Below are 17,195 nucleotides of genomic sequence, written 5' to 3'. Positions count from 1 at the left end.
ATTAAAATGTTACCATGCATTGCACAGTATAGAAAAAAGTCCAATAGCCTACAATTTGTAAGGAAGCGGATTCTAACCCCCCTATTCCCACAATCAAAACACAACAGGAAAAAATTGGAAAACGCTGTTCATTTTCGTCACTGTTACCTAAATACTCTTCAGCTGTTAGTAGGTATGCTTGCCTTTCAGAGTTCTTTGCTCCAGACTACTGAACTCTATAATTTGATATGCATTTGAAAATTGCCATTTGACACACACTGGAGAACAGATTGCATCATTTTAGAGTCAATACAAAATTGAAGAGACCCTATTTAGTGTTTAAAACATGAAGCAGAAAGATACCACTCTGCTTATTCTGTCTGCAGAATATAGATTTACCAAAATACTTCTATAATTAAGGATCCTAGAGGATACTATGGAAAGTAGAGGATTTCCCTTTGTACATCTAACAAGCGATCTGATGTAGACTGGCTTGAGATAATGTCATTCATTTCTGTTAAAGTCTTTACGCGTATATCGTCAAAAAAAATCTGTTACACAGATGAACTATCATCAGTCGTTGAAGTGACAGAGCAGACATCCTTCTACAGTAAGAAGAAGGTATAAAATAACCAATAGATTAACATAATAAATTTAAGGAAATTTAACTCAGGTAAAAAGTATTTACGGAAGAACAATACAATTTTGAAAATTCAAGTGGCTGAGAATCAGTTTCAGAAAGGATTTCTAGAACTTACCTATGGTGCAATTTGTGGTTATTTTTCTCCGCTTGGGGTTGTGTCGTAGCAATTCTAACTCTCGTTTGGTTGGCTCCCATGTTGAATACTTCTCTCCAATGCCTAAGCAGATGAAAAGAAATGTTCAGGAAGTTGTTTAGTAAAAGTATTAAAAACTCTGTTCAAGTTAAAAATTTCAACATACTGTCCATTAAGTTAGAACCAATGTAATTGAGACAGAATCTATGTAAGGAAACGGATTTCCAAAAAAAATTCTTCAAAAAGACTGCAGCCAACCTCCCAACAAACAAGAACTAAAAAAATACCTAGCTCAAATTAATCTTCCATTACTGGATTATAATCCTTCTTCCAGTTAAAAGGAAATGATTTTATGAGAAGGTAAAGGATAACCAAGAAATCTCATCACTGAATTCTGGCTTGTTATTAAATAAATCCAAACTGAGCCAACTTAATGGACAGGTACAGTCTTTATCTTTACAGATGAACAGCAGGAATTAGTACTGAACAGGTATATTTTCTTACTACCTGTTTCATAATATATTATTACTAAGTATAACTTCTCCTTATGCAGCACTGGATATTAGCAATTTTAGTACTTAAAGATTCACTTTCAATGACATATCTAATATTACCTAAAAATACAATTAGTAGGTTTAAAGCAACAACCAACCAAACTCTCCAAACACTTATCTGCCCTGTCTCATGAGCTGCAGCTATAATCTGTCAGTATTCTGTTTAAACATTAACAGTTATTTCCAATACACTTCTTTTGTTCAAAGGGAAGTGCAGTAGAAATGAATCAGTTAAGTAGTGCAGCGAATTTATTTGAAGTAAGCAGAGCTGTGCTCAGTGTAAATCTGATACAAGAAAAACAATGCAGACTCATGTGCTGACCAGCTAAGTATTGCTGCAGCGCTTTATGTAGCACAGAAAAATTACTATGCAAGGTCAATTATAGTGAGTCACAAAAGCATCTGGGCATTAAAAATAAAGAATAATAAGATGACAAGCAATCTATTCTAAAACTGAGGATTAAAGTCAATTAAGAGTTATTTTTCACAGAATGCATGGAGCAGAAGCAGTGCTGTGCTACAGAAAATAAATTATAAATCATACATATGAAAAGAAGGAGAGTAGAAAATATAGCTAGAGGCTTACACATTCTGCATAATATACATTAAATTTTAATAGCTCTTTGATCTTCATTTTCAGAAATAGCTATGCTTGTCAGAACCTACCCACCCCAAACTGTTCAATTCATAGTTACTACTGACCCTCCAGGTTCTAGCAATAAAAGGTCTCATTTTTGGATTCCTGAGGACAAGAAAATTCATATTTACATGGATGCACCTCTCTATTTTACTTTATTTGATTCAACAATATATTATGCAAGAAGCATAAGAAAGAATACCAGAATCATACAGTCCCTTTCCTTTATCCAAGGTTCAGCATCAAGCTCCACACCCAGGAAAACAGAAAAGGAACTAATTACTGCGTAACAGACTGATGAGATCAAACAGCCACAGTGCTTTGAATACGCTATATAGTATGCATAGGCAAACACTGAATGAAGCAACTTTAGAGACGCACATATGGACAGTTAACATATGACAGAACGTTGGCCTCCAATAAGTTTTATATTGGATGTCTTCAGCAACCTTTTCGTATTTGTAACATTCCCTTAGGAATTTACAGAAATTGGTCTTTAAAAAAAAAAAGAACTCAAGATCATTTTCAACACATTGTTAGCACCAGATCTTGCACTGGTCTACTATAAACTCAAATTCCTGTGTTTGGTTTCACCATACTTTAAACATATTGGTGAAGTTAGTACAGAGTGAGAGCAAAACGAGATCTCAAAATCAAAATTAAAAAGAAAAAAAAAAAAAAACACAACTTCAGATATGTTAAAATCCTGGTTTTAAAAAATTAAAAACAATTAACACCTGGAAACACATGTGCGCTCAACTTTAGGCATGCAATAGTCCCACATATCAGTGAGACTACTGATATATAAATATATATATCTATATATAATTATACGGCTTAAATGCTTATAGAGGATGGTAACAATAGCATTTCATGAGAGCAACTCTTCAAGTAAGTAAAGTTAAATATGACAGACTGAATTACTTTGCAGGATTCTGGGTGAACTGAATATTGTTCAGTTAAAATAAATGAAATCAAAACAGAAAAACACGTACAGTTAATGTCACAACAAACAGCGTAAAACAGACAAAACTTTCTTACAGAACTCTTTCATTAGAAAGAGTACAAGTTAAGCCAGAGACTGAAACTAAAAATAATTAAAAAAAAAAATCTGTTCCTGCTGTATACTTTAACAAGAACATTGAGACTTTAGACTTCATTACCCTTGAAAATTTGGAAAAAGAAAAAAAAACACACAACAGATCCACTTATTAGGGATGATTCAATGTTTTAAAGTTAAAAATATATATATAGTAGTAAAAAAAAAGTTTAATAACACCCACAAACATGCCAAAAAATCCAATATAAATTACCTTAAAGATTTGCAAAACATGCATAGATTACTCTTTATAATTACGGGAAAGTAGCGTTATTAGAGTGAATATTCATCATTTTAAAGATGAAAAACCAGAGATTCAAGTTAGGATATGAAATCTCCACCTAAGAATTAATTTTATTAGGCTGACTTTCATTTTTCAGAGAATTTATCAGGGATGAATGAAGTAGAAGACAATTAAGGCTCTAGTTTATAAAAATCATAATTTTGCAAATAAACATTAACATGGATTGCTTACTTTGCAATCCTTTAGCAAACCCCATTTCATCCCCACCAAAAAATCCAAACATTAAATAAAATGAAGGGCCCAGTATATTCTCATCTCCCTCCTTACTAAAGAATATTGAATTAAAAAAAAAAAAAAAGGTTGAGTTGAGTTACAACTTGTTCAGAGTTATATCACATAACCCTGAACTATAGTTGGGCTTGTAAACTCATCGTACTGTAACAGTTAACATTACAAGACTATGAAATGACTCTCATGATATTTGGGGTTTTTCTTAAAGTTTCTTCTCCAGGCATCATGTTGTTATGTGAGCAATTATTAAAAGTGTATATTAATACCCTTCAAGTACTGTAGGTAGAAGCTTGAAAATATACAACATTTACACTTCACTTTTAAGGCAATCTCAGTTTTTGCATACTTCAGTTCTTTTATTTGGTAACAGGGTCTAACATAAATTAACTCTCTCATAGAAATATAAAAATGAGACAATATGTACATGTACTGATCTTGTCATTCATTTTGGAAGAGGGAGGGTTCCCTCCCACTTTATAGTTCGTGATTTTCCAGATAGGGGGAGATGGATTTAAGCAATGGAGAAAGAAGGGAATAATTCTCTACTACTTCTCACATACGTATTTATTTTTCATTCCTCAGATAAATTTTGCTAAGAAACATGCATGGTTTCACAATGCAAAGCCATAAAACAAAAGCTTTTTTTTTGCCACAACTTTAAAGAAAAATGCCTATAGGATGTACTCCAGTAATCTAAAATGTATTTTTGCCTACTCCTCCATCTTGCATCTTCCCTGGTCATTACAGATTTGCTCTCTGGGGACAGAAGATGCAACGTGCATTCATACATAGATGTATGTGTGTGTATATACAAACAAATGCCGTGCCACTAACTAGCCATTTAACCAATACAGAGACCAGTTAACCAGTACAGAGGAGGCTTTCTGCCTGGCATTTCTTCCCTCAATGACTCTTCCCTTCACCACATGCCTTCATGGCCCAAGGGGACAAGACAAACCACCAGTTACCTCAGCATACATGCTACAGCAGCCGGGAGTAGGCCGGAGGACAAACTGGCTGCTTCTTGGTCCAGAAGGCACGAGCCTATCATTCATTAAGGCTGACATAATTAAGAAAATGCTCTTTGAATTTACACATTCAGAAGTAAGAAGTGGGAGGCCTTGCTCTTCTAGAGCATCGTGAGCACATGTTATGCTGCTGTAGTTGACTAATCTGGGACCCAGGACAACAACACATTTTAGAAAGGTTTGAAGGAGCCTTCAGAAGAGGGGCATAGCCTAAATGCGAGGTCCAAAACCACATCTCCGTTTCATCATGCTTTGAAAAGTACTTTATGCTAATGCGTTTTATTCTTTACTTTCTGGAGAGCTCACTGGCAACCTCTCTGTCCTCCCTTCCTCTGACTGAACTCCTTCAAAACGGCGAATAAACAGAAAGCAGAACGCGATCTGTAGTAGGAACTAAGTAAAAGCAGCTGTACTTTTGATAGACCATCAGAAAAGCTCTAGTTAATACGATGTTAGCTGCTATTTTTAAAATTGGAAATGAGGTTAAGAATGGTTTGAAGTCATATCAGCCCTGACTAAGGCTGTCACATTGAAACAGGATGCCGTGGATTCACTACGAGACATTAGTAGACAGAAGTTGTCTGTCTTCAAATAGAGACTTTCCCACTTTAAGAAAACACACCCCTAGAGGCCACTGAAAATGGATGATGAGCTACTGTCACTGATGCTTAAAAACTACTTGGTTTAAGATAAATGCTACTTCCTTTCCCTTCCAAAAAAAAAAAAAAGACAAAAGGTTTGTTTTGGAGTAGTTCTGTCATGGGAAGGGCATATGAAATTAAGTCTGCTGTAATTATTCACTCATTGGAACTTATCCAAACAAGAGGAAAACAATTTGCATGATAAAACTGGCATTCTTAACTGTGATTCATGTCTAAAATGGCAGGATAATCAGCAAAGGGACGCTTGTTAGTGAAGTGCGTCGCCAGCCCACGCCTCTTACCTGTCATTGTACACTGGTAGTGAGAAACCACTGTTGGGGTGAAGGCTAAAAAAGAAAAAATTAGGGAAAGCAAACTGAATAATAAAACAAATGTGTGTACATATATTTGTGTGTAAATATTTCTACATAGATACTGTGCGTGTAACGTGAAAGCACAGGTGTGAAAGTAAGCTGGCACGTTCTATTAAAAAACAAAAACAAAAATCACACACAAAGGTGGCATTTCATGTGAGGGGAACAGACTTCTTGCCTATAACACCTACACATTAGCCTAAAGGAGCAGATCGTCACATTTTCTACCTAGTACAGATCTGACTGATATGCACGTTTTGCAGGATTAATGTTAGATCTTTTATATATATTTTTTGCAATTAAAACTAACATATTTTTACAATACCTACAATTAGGTGTGGCGCACATGTTAAAAACTAACAGTCTAACTCCTGGAAAGCACTAAACATCTCTCTCCCATGGCCTGCACAGCTATTTCTAAAGAGCTCTTTTCTTCCCCTTACTGTTTTTTGCCATTGACAAATGGGAGGGACAGGTATGATTAAAAACAAACAAGAAATTCAGGCAGGAAAACCAAACCTTGTAATTTCCAAGCTTTTCGTTGTTCTTCTTTGGCAATTTGTTCCATGTCTTTGTCGTATATGTAATCTTGACACATAAAGCAGTATATACCCCCATACAAAAGGTCTATGGCTGCAAAACAGAAGGGAAGTTGGGGAAGAGGAAAAAGACATGAGTTCATAAACTAGAAGACATTTTACAAGCAGGCTTCTGAGTTAGGCACTCCTTCTTCTATACATTCCACAACAAAACATCTGTACCTTAGAGTCTAAAAAAAAAAAAGAAAAAAAAACAGAAAAAACAAATTTTCCAGTGATTGTATGACTTATTCAATTGCTTCTGGCACAGCAAGACAACAAAGTGCTAGCTGCCTCAAAATTGTTGGCAACTCACAATATACCTTTCAGACAAAGACGTAAGTAACCAAAAGTCATAATTTCAGTCACTGACTGCTCTATATGCAAAACTAGCACTGTACCGTAATCTTAAGATTTGATATTGAATAGTTTCTTCTATGACATATATTCAAAGCCATTAGAATGATTAGAAAGCACCTATTTAAAAAACAACTGAAAACTCAAACAGAATAGAAAACTTATCAGATACTTGTCCAGGGACACAGTTTTCTGCAGTAGTTTATTCCACAGGTTAGGTATCTCACAATTCGCTTTGTTTAAAATGTTCTTTTTAAATGGACATATGAATGTTAACAACATTTTTCTTTCACAACCCTAAAGAAAATAAAGCCAATAAACAAAATAAATCAGCTAACTGGGATATGACCTTTTGCTTGTAGATAGGCCGAGGGAGGAATAAAGTGCAAATTAATTGTAGCAAACTGCTGTTTTCCAGCACATTGAAACATACAAAAGCCAAAAAGAAAAACAGTAAATAAAATAGTAATAATAAAATACAATCTGCATCTAGCAAACAGCTGAGTAGCACATCACCATCTTCCCTCTGGAGTATATCCCCCATTTATTTTATTTCTAAATTCCTTTTATTTCTGGATAAAAATACTACGAAAATAATCTCACTGCAGTGGAAACTAGTTCTAAACAAAGGAAACGATTACCACATTAGGTGGCCTGCAAGAAACAGCACCGAATTACTCTGAAGTCGTAAATAAGCGTAACCACACGCCACACGGCAGGAATTCCGCCGTCCGTGCTACCAGGCAGCAAAGGTAAATCTTCCACGCTCACGGTGCCACGACCAGCTCCAGCCACACTGTGCCCAAGCCAATCTGCAGCAACTGTGAGCAGCAAAAAACCCATCAGCTTCAGCAGAGGTGGAATTAGAAGTTGCAACGGTATCAGATGTGGGCTCTGATTAGTGCTCCACTTTTAACTTCAGTAATAAAATTAAGATTGGTAAGGTTTCTAACCATATCTCATTCATCCTTCACGGCCTCTACCCCTATCATTTAGTCCTTTGTGTCCTTTTTTCCTCCTCTTTCAAGATCTCTCTTTCAATCATTAGGTCAATTTGTTTATTACTTCTGTTAAGTAATAAATAGATCAGTAACTTTAAAGAAGTTTGTGTAACGTCTATTATCTGTCGCATTATTTTATTCTTTTGCTTTGTGTATTTGGACCACAATCAGTTTGTGGAAAAGGATAAGGACGGCTTGCATTACCTTGTGTAATGTCTGGGCCACCAGGGTTTTCACCCTGCTATCTGGAAGACGTCAAGTCCTTTAACAGGTTATCACAGAAAGGGATGAGAACCTTAACTGCAATGGAGACCAGTAACAAAGCACTATGCTAGAAAAAAATCACAATTAAGCTACCCAGTTTCAGAGTTAAACAATATTTACCCTATTATCTAATGCACCACCAGTTATGTACAATTATTAAAAAAAAAAAGAAAAATTCAAGTATCAGTTTTGAAAAATAAAATCTCATGTTGCCCTCTACATTTTATACTTCTAAAAGACCCCAAAACAGCCCAGTCAAATAAAAAAGGCTGGAGTATTAGATTCTAGCAGAATATAAGATAAATGGGGCACTTTGTGTGCACTAATATGTTCACTCTATGATCAGAAAGGGTAGCCGTATGTTGTGCTTCCTTACTTCTCCAAGCTTTCTAGCTTTACACGTGTGAGTGATGAATGTCAAGACCAAAACCAACAAGAGATCACCTTACATAAGCCACTTATTCAGAGCAGAATGAATTTCTGGTGTAAAGAATCAGAAAGTTTAACAGAAACACTGGCTTAGTAAAAGCCGTAATTGTCCACTGCCTGATTAAGGACTCTTGAGAAAACGTCCTCTCTTCAGCATACTTATGTGAACAATACAGTTGTATATATGCCAACACTTTTAATGTCATTAAAAAGACTGCAATAGGTTTTGGACAAATTACCTCAAGCACCAATAAAAAGGAGGTTACACAGGCCTGATTGTAACGCAGAGGAAGGGCAGGAATTTCTAATGAAAGACAAAAGACAGCTGCTCAGTTTCAGGATCCGAGAAAAAGAGAGCCCACTGGTAAGGTCTGTAAGTTTCAAATTAGTGTGATTTGAATTTTTAAACTGAATTGCTCTGAGGCTCTAGCTCAAATTGAAACACCAACCGGAAAATTCAGTAAAAAACACTACAACAGTTAAGTATGCAAATGCACATTTATGAATTTCATATTCACATTAGCATTTGGGATCACAAACCTAACAAAAATGGGCCTCAATTTCATAAGAAGTTTGGGAGCTACTGACCTAGAAACAATGCCTAGACATTTCAGATTAAACTACTGCCAACTTTGCCACGATGTCCCACATTCCTCACTATGAATGTCCCTTTTACTAGGCTCCTCTGTAAGGCTGCTACTCCTACCTTCCAGGTATCTGCTTTTCTTCACACTACTACTCCCCCCTCTGAAAACAAGCAAGAAACAATTCATGAGTTTGAAGATACTTCTTTTCTTCCCTCCAAAAATCAAAGCAAACATTTAATTAGCTCTTATCAGTGTATTTTAATTCAGTTTTTATCTTAATACACATACAAAATTGATTACTCTGCAAAACTAAAATATGCATTCAGTAGAAGTACAGGGTTTTTTCTTTAATAGGAAAGAACCAGAAGCTTTAAAAAAATATCATGTCATGTCATTTTATTAAATTTTATTATTCTGCATTCTTGACCCAGGAACACAAAATACGTATTTAGGGGTTCAGAGGCAAAATAATTCAATAATGAAAAGGCCTCTTGCAACGTAACATTTTTCTTTGCCTTTTATACCTTCTATACTGACAACAGGCTACCATTATTCTAAGTCAGTTCTCCTCATATCCCTTCATATATAAAACTCTAAACAGATGCAACAAAAGCAGAGAAAAAGCCGAAATATTTTTGTTTTAAAATAAAGCCATCGGCCAGAAGAAACATAGGCACCACAGAAAACCATGCAAGAACAAGAGCAACTTTATCAACCGGTGCAAGTGACAATAAATTTCAAAAGACAACAATTCAGAGGTGAAAGTATAAATCCAGGCAGCAAAAGGTCTTCAACCCCTCCCCATCTGGGAGCCATGTGAAGTGTTTTGTTTCAGCTTGAGTGCTTTACTTTGCCAACTATATCCACTGACGTCCTCGTGAAAATGTTGAGATCAGATAGTGGGAACAAGATAACGGTACGTAAAAAAGCAGGTAAAACCACGCCACACCTAGAGCACGTGTGCATGCAAATCTTACCTAAGTAAGAAACGTGCATGTTTAGTTTTTGAAAGGCCCAGGTGAATAGAACTAATGCTGCTCAGCTAAACATGGGATGTTTCAGTGTAATATACGATAGCCTTTCATTAGGTGACTTATTTGTGATTCACATTTTGGTATCTTCCTTGGAAAGCTCACAGCATTGAAGGACAACAAAATTGACAGCAACACAGAATTAAGGTCTGTGAATTACTATGCTAAATTCACACCTTTATTTTAGGATGATACCTATAATAAAATTAATTCTGATAAGAATTTCTGCGACTCAATCTTGGCATGTTACCAACCTGAAATCAACACACATGCACGTTCTTTCCAAGTTACTTATATTCCGTCCAACTCCAACATATAAACTAAATTGCTAGTTTTTAAGACAGTATTCTAAGCCAATATTCTAGGCTAATTCATACTCCTTTCGTTTCACACCTTAACTGTTAATCGTTAAACCATTTTCAGATATTAGTCTCAAGTTCACGGTAAGTTTCTGATTGCCTTCTTCCTGTTTTCCTCGTACCTGGAAACTTCACCACAGATAAGATTCTTAACTGATAAGATATTAAAATTTACAGGCAAGACAAAATCTCACTGATCTCCATTAAAAGATACATACACACACACACCAAAACACCCTAACAGACTCATCTGAAGCATTCATTGACTTGTATACTTGATCTTTTACAAGGAAAAGGTGAGCAGACACATTAAAGGCTAGTTACTTACTCTTTTCCCTCATCTTTTGTGTTTGTCACAGCAATTGCAGCGTTATTAAGCCCCCAAGTTACACAACAGGTATATGTACAAGCATGTGTGCATATAGAGAGAGAGATGCCCTGGTAACCCTTATGGAGTCTAGACACCAAAAATGTTTTTAACTGTTAGTTTATAGGAATCATGGTCTGTTAGAATATTTCTGTGCATTTATTAAGAACAAAATATTAACTCCAACTTGACCTCATTCAGGAAATATACGTATCATATACACGCACACTACCTACACATGTGTGGATGCACACAGTACACAAAAGAGGAGCCCATTGCAAGCCTATACCTAAAGCTGCCCTGCAGTTCCTATTGTACAAGATGCTTTGTCTTTTTCCAGTCTTTTCCCTGCCCTTCTGTGACCTTACAAACTTCAACCATTCCCTTGTTTGCAGCAAACCTTTGAAAATTTAAAAGGATGAAAAGGCCTTGTGGCTGAAGCACCTTTTCTTGATCCCACAAAATTTTACTCAGCTTTAAAAGGGAGAAATTGTTAAACGCTGCAGATGCAATCTTCCTTTGAAATTTGGGGACAGAATCCCGATGTCGGTTACCAGATTTTGTGCTGCTCCATATGACACGATGCGAACTGCTTACACTCATCTGCATATTCTCATCTGATCAATGCAGACTTCCCTCAAAGCACCATCTTCAAAAAAAATGCAGCAGTAAAATCCAGAACTGCACAGAAGTTAGTAGCTGGGGCTGAGGCAAGCAGATGTATGCAGAGCTGACAATATGCAGGCAAGGAGCAAGCTGACAATATTCAGGAGGAGGCTTTCCGAGGGCTAAGAATAGTCCAGGAGCACAGAGAACTCTTCAGGAGTCATTTCTGATACCAAGAAGAGCTTCTGTGAGAAGACTTACAAGAGCTCGCAACCACCTGCACAGTTACCAGAGCAGCTCCTAGCAAAAGACAAATTGCAATAAACAACTGCCTGCCAGCTTCTTACTACTTCAGTCTGGTTTGTAAAATTTATGCCACAGTAGAAGCAAATGAGTTTTTTTGTTTTTTTTTTAATGCAATACTTTGCATGATGCATCCTAGAACAGATTTTTAATGGCTATGAGAAACAACGGAGGTTCACATTCATACCCCCTATGGCTGACCAACATATCCAAAATGCTTTCCTCCTCCTCTGCTTCACATCACAAGGATATTATTAGGTTGAGATACAAAGAGTTCATGCTTCCTATTATGAAGTTTCATATCATTTTTATTCCTGTAGGCAATGAGGCTATTTAGTTCTTATCATGGGACTACCCAGCCCTCCTCGGTGTAAGCAATACCTCTGAACTTTGTGACCGCCACAAATTCCACCCAGAGACCTAACTCCTTCTCCTCAGCCAAATAGCAGAAAACGTGGTCTGGTTCTGCAAGTGAAGGCTGCATCCTGCACACACTACTTTCAATGCATTTGTCATCAGCCTCCCTTTATTTGGCCTCACATCTACAATTCTTATATTAATCCCTGTCATTTCTACCCAAGTAGAGATTTCCAAAGGAACAAAATGTCAAATTCTTCACTTGATCTAGACAAATTAGTTCAGTTTGTTTGTTTTAAGAGAAAGGAAGTAAGCAATTATCAGAAAGACATTAACCTGACATGATCGATCTCTGACAGAACTGTAATATATTAAATCCTATTTTCCATTTGCCCTCATCTCCTTAAGAGGCTTTTTGCTCCAACACCTACAGTAAAGCAAAGCATTAGAACCGAAGTCAAATCAAGAGGCTGGTAAAATGCCCAGATGACCTTTTCTACCCCTTTCTGGAGGTGGATGCAAAAGGAAAAACCAGACTGCTACTCCAGCACTGCGATACACTGCACTGGGAGCTGTGTTAATTGCCCTTCCGCGCAGAGAGGTACAATCAAAGTCTCACTTGTTTACAAAAGAACTCTACTTTGCTGCCGTCCTGCAGAATTAACATTACTGTCAATGCTTTCCAACTCAAATGGAAATTAAATATTTTTTACTGTCATGTCTTAACATAAAATTGTTCTGTTTCTACATATTAAATTCTAAGAGGCAGCCACACATTAGCAGCAGTGACAGGATTTTGTTTTTCCTTTGACCAACTTCAAGTATAGAAACCATTTTTTTGTTGTTTCGTTTGAATCAGATGAACATTTTTAGTTGTTTTGTAAGGAAAGTGGAAATTTTCTGAATTCTACAAACAAACACCCTCACCTTACTCTACGAGCATTACCACTGTGCTCACCCATCCAGTTCCTCTCACCACAAACAGACTTATAGGAGCATATACTTAGAAAAACCAGTTCCTCAACAAACAGTTTGTGATCTAATAAATAATGAATGCACTCTAAGAGGACTCATTTTGAAAAGGACTATGTTTGCCAGTCTTCTTAGAAACCAATTGGTATGTCAGTTTCCCAGCTTTTTCTTATTCAGTCTTTTAACCAACGAACCCCTGTCCTTCTGGTTCACTTATCTCTAACAGGGCTTCAGAGTAGACCAAGACTTCAACCAAAAAATATATTAGGTGCCATTCTAAGATACTACTAAACGTGTCAAGAGAGTATCTGAAACAGATACAAGCATAGTATGGAAATGCAGGAGTTGGCTCCTACCAAGGAGTAGGTCTACAGAGCTTTGACATTTTAAGTGAACTGATCTAACTCAGAGTATCTGTAACGTGGATCTTCCTTAGCCTCACACCAGTTATTTTTCTTGCACACATGCATGTCTGCATTCATATATAAAAATAAAAGCATGTGGGGGAAAACTGCCAAGCAAGGTCACATAAATATTCCATTCTGAAAAATCAGCAATTTTGTTTTCTCATACGATAAACCTCCCTAAAAAGTTTTAGATATTATGTAAAGGAAACAAACTATTCACTCACAGAGAACATTAAAAATAAAACCGAAAAACTACCTAACAGCAACATAGCTCTGAAACAGAACAGGAAAAATCCAAGTAGCCTCAAGACTTTGAGGTCCTGGAAAGGCTGGCTTTATATACCACTTCCTAAAAGTTTTCACATCTGTGTAGAAACTGCATATTGCTCGAACAATTCCCATCCTAGTGGAAGTATCAACCTACCATGGTGAGCCTGTGCAATGCAGAAGGTTAAAAAAAAAAAAAAAAAAAGGGGGTTAAAAAATCCGTATAGCTGGATTTTACTTCACCTACCCACCACCCATATCCACAATTCAAGGAATGTATTCAAGTAAGTACAGTATTATTAACAGGCAAGCAGATGCAAGAGCACAGGTATCACTGTAAGGTCATGATGCAAGTGTCTAATTTGTATTGCTCAGGGAAGCAGAGATAACAAGGGATGTATTTTAAGAACACTCTAGACTGCGATCCTGAAGGCTCCTGAAACATATAGCAGTTAGCTGAAAAAACATCACTGCCAGTGCTCAGACAGCTGTTACAGCTGAAATCTATGATATTTCTTAGAACCCTGATTAAGTGTGCAACTCCTGCTAGTCTCCATGGAGACTGATGTTGGCTCAGCAAAAAGTCACCAAGTGTTTTAAAATAATTCCTGTTCGTTTTGAAATTTTTAAGCACTTAACCCATTTCTGCCTATCGGATGTTATTTCCCCAACGAAAATTGCAGCAGTAAATGCAACCAAAAATACTAGCAAAACTACACATTTTTACAGCTCATTTCACATGCAGCTGGAAGTTAAACACCAAAACATACATTAAAAAAAAGGAACCTCCAAAAGCAGAAATCAAGCAGTCAGTTGTACTATCTTCACACTGTAAGCGTGTGAGCACTGAGTACTTTCCATTTAACCACAAACAAATACTTCTTTGGAATGATATTAGATGATAATCTGTGTCAACTTTGCCCCTTTTTATCCAAAGGCTGTGTATCTTTTGGTAAGTACCTTCTCTTACGCACTTCTGCAGTTATTTTCATGGTGTGACACAATTAAGTCTTGAAGCAAGAGTGCATCCTCAAAGCACCTACCTCCTCTGTCCAGTTTCTGCTTTTCCTATATTCCAAGGAAACCCAAGACATTTCACTATAACAGACACCAGCGAATTCTAACTTGCACAAAAATAAGCATGGAAAAATTTAGGCTTCCCAAATACATAGCTCACAACTCATACAATTAAAAGGCTCTTTTAAAGGAGCTGTCCTTAAATACAGCAAGCTTGAAGGTAAAAATATTACAGTGTTTACGCAGTATCCACAGATAAATAGCCAAATACCTTCTAATGGTCTTAATTTAGCACTATATTTTTTTAAACCCTAAGGCTGTCCATAAGCTTAAAGTGGCACAAAGTGGTCTTTTATACATATATATATATATTACCAGAAAAACTTAGATTATTTTTTTTTTCACTAGAGTAAAATCCTTAGAGTTTTACTAATTTCTACTTCTGCATTGGTAAAGATTCCCAAGCAACCTAACCAAAAGAACTGACCTTAACAGCTCTTCGGAGATTATACCCTGTAAAAAGTGATTTAAAATATCATGTAGGTTTTTTGGTTGCCTTTTTTTTGTGCGTCCTGGAATATGACTTCATTGGCCTACTTCTGTTTCCAGCATTTCTAAACCAAACAACAACCCACTTCCAAACCTCAACCTTTCTATTACAGTGAGCAACACGTTGCCACTGAGCCATCATGCAAAGAAAAAAAATTCAAAGAAGGGCTGAGGTTGGAAGGGACCTCCGGAGGTTATCTTGTCTCATCACCCTGCTCCATCAGGGCCACCTAGAGCACGTTGCCCAGGACTACATCCACATTTCCAGATGTGGCCTTATCAGTGCTCACTGATGTCAGGTGTTTTCTCACAGTAGCACATTTCATTTTTCTTCTTACGGTTCTTATTTACAGTACAGCTATCTGGGCTTCAGTTTGTACTGAATATTGATGCCTACCTTGACGCTAAGAATTATGACCATGTCACTCTCTAAAAGGCCAGCAATTTCATAAGCATTGTGGATATTCAGTACTATTTTTACAGTATTCTATTTTTCAGAGAGTTTAGAAACTTAAGCTACACCACTACAAAGTCTACATTTTTCTTTCTTGACACATGAAGGAAGAAAGTATAACAGTTTGCTGGTTTAAGTCATCTTTTCCATAAACAGTAAACTTACATACCGGTTTCTTAAGCGCAGCATTACACAGCACTATGGCCTTATAGTGCACCTTTGTCTTCAAGGAAAATAAAGACTGTTCCATTAGCACTTACAGTAAGTGAAATGAGAAGGTAGCCACAACAGTAAAGAGAAAATTTATTCCAGGAAAGTATGTCTTTTTTCCTGTATCATTCTATCAAGAACATATCTTCCTTCATTCAAAGAAAAGCTGTGTTATATAGCAAGCAAATTTGGATTCAACTGTAGTTCTGATTTTTCATGATCTTATTTCCCCCCTCAATAAATATTTCATTAAAGATGTTCTCTGTACTGCACACTACTTCCTTCTTTCAAGACCAATGCTTTCTTCTGGTTTCTTCCTTCAAACCAGTGCTTGCTTCTGGTTTTGTTGTGGCTTTAAGTAGCAAGCTAAGCAACACGAAATCCCAAGGTCTAGCATCCTCATTTTCCTTACATAAGCTAATAAACGTTTGTCACAAATAGGTCATGGTCATTTGACATTCAGAACCAATTTAGTCCCATTGGAACCAACCTTGGTGACTTCATCCTCCAAATAAAGTAAAAAAAAAAAAAAAAAAAAAAGGAAAGAAGAATAACTTTTTAAGTTATTATTATTTTGGGCTAATTGTTGTTCAGGATATCACTGTGTCATAGTAACAAGCACAACATGGAAGTGCAGTACAAGGAAAACCTCAAAACCCAGAAAATTTGCAAAGCTGACCTGATCTTGGAAAAGGGATAGGAAAATGTTTTGGATAATGTATGGACTTGTATGAAATAACAGGCGTTCATTTGTCCCTGTAATTCTTTAGTGCTACTGTTCATGGGAAGGGGTTTCATACACAACTGCAACACAAACTTGAAATGCCTGATTACAGTTATTCAAAAAAAAAGTTTTGATGCAGAGCTGTTCCATGAAGTTTGGCTACCATGGACTTAAATGTGGTAAACAGAATTCAATTTTTTGGAAATAAGTATAACTTATTTAATAAGGAGAGAAGAAAAGGATACTTTCCCTCCCTGCAAGTGGCTAGGGAGAGCAGAACCACAGTGAATATTGTTCTTGTAATTTTTGTAATATTAGAGCATCAAGACAAAACAAAACAGTGTTCTAAACTATAAGAAATAAGTATATTTATCCGAAAGCAAGGTTGAATTATTTTGGCTTTGAGTATTACATAGTACCAAGGCTGACAGAAGGGAAGAACTGCTTAGCATTTTAACTGATGTTTCTGAGGCAGTTGAGGGAAAGGTGCTCTCTATCAGGAACACCTTCTTATTTCAGTTTTCTTATTATTTCAGTTATTAACCCCAAGAAGCCAATATAGAAAACAAGTTTTAAAAGTTTAATTAATTCTCATTCAAGTAATAAGAATGATTTTTCCCCCCTTAGTAAGAACAACCACCACACACCAAAATAAAAATATCACCTCCTTTAAATAAAGTTCTCTGAGATAAACATTCCAGTTTAGTCACTAAAATGACCATTTTTCAAACTT

The 17,195-nt window shown here is 36.4% G+C and overlaps 1 protein-coding gene across 2 annotated transcripts in view; it reads right to left on the bottom strand.

Moving 5' to 3' along the window:
• The window catches only part of USP22 (ubiquitin specific peptidase 22), a 98,992-nt gene that overhangs the window by 43,685 nt on the left and 38,112 nt on the right, over positions 1-17,195 (bottom strand). Inside the window, exons 3-5 of one of the 2 annotated variants that reach the window (XM_027469146.3) lie at positions 6,143-6,256; positions 5,552-5,596; positions 738-839 (exon numbers count right to left, since the gene is read on the bottom strand). In XM_027469146.3, the coding sequence (XP_027324947.1) occupies positions 738-839; positions 5,552-5,596; positions 6,143-6,256 (261 nt within the window). The remainder of the gene's footprint in view (positions 1-737; positions 840-5,551; positions 5,597-6,142; positions 6,257-17,195) is intronic. The other variant, XM_027469149.3, reaches the window with a different exon arrangement.

This window comes from Anas platyrhynchos, chromosome 15 (assembly GCF_047663525.1).
Source record: "Anas platyrhynchos isolate ZD024472 breed Pekin duck chromosome 15, IASCAAS_PekinDuck_T2T, whole genome shotgun sequence".
In the NCBI taxonomy this organism is placed as follows: domain Eukaryota; kingdom Metazoa; phylum Chordata; class Aves; order Anseriformes; family Anatidae; genus Anas; species Anas platyrhynchos.
This window is presented reverse-complemented; position numbering and strand designations above follow the sequence as displayed.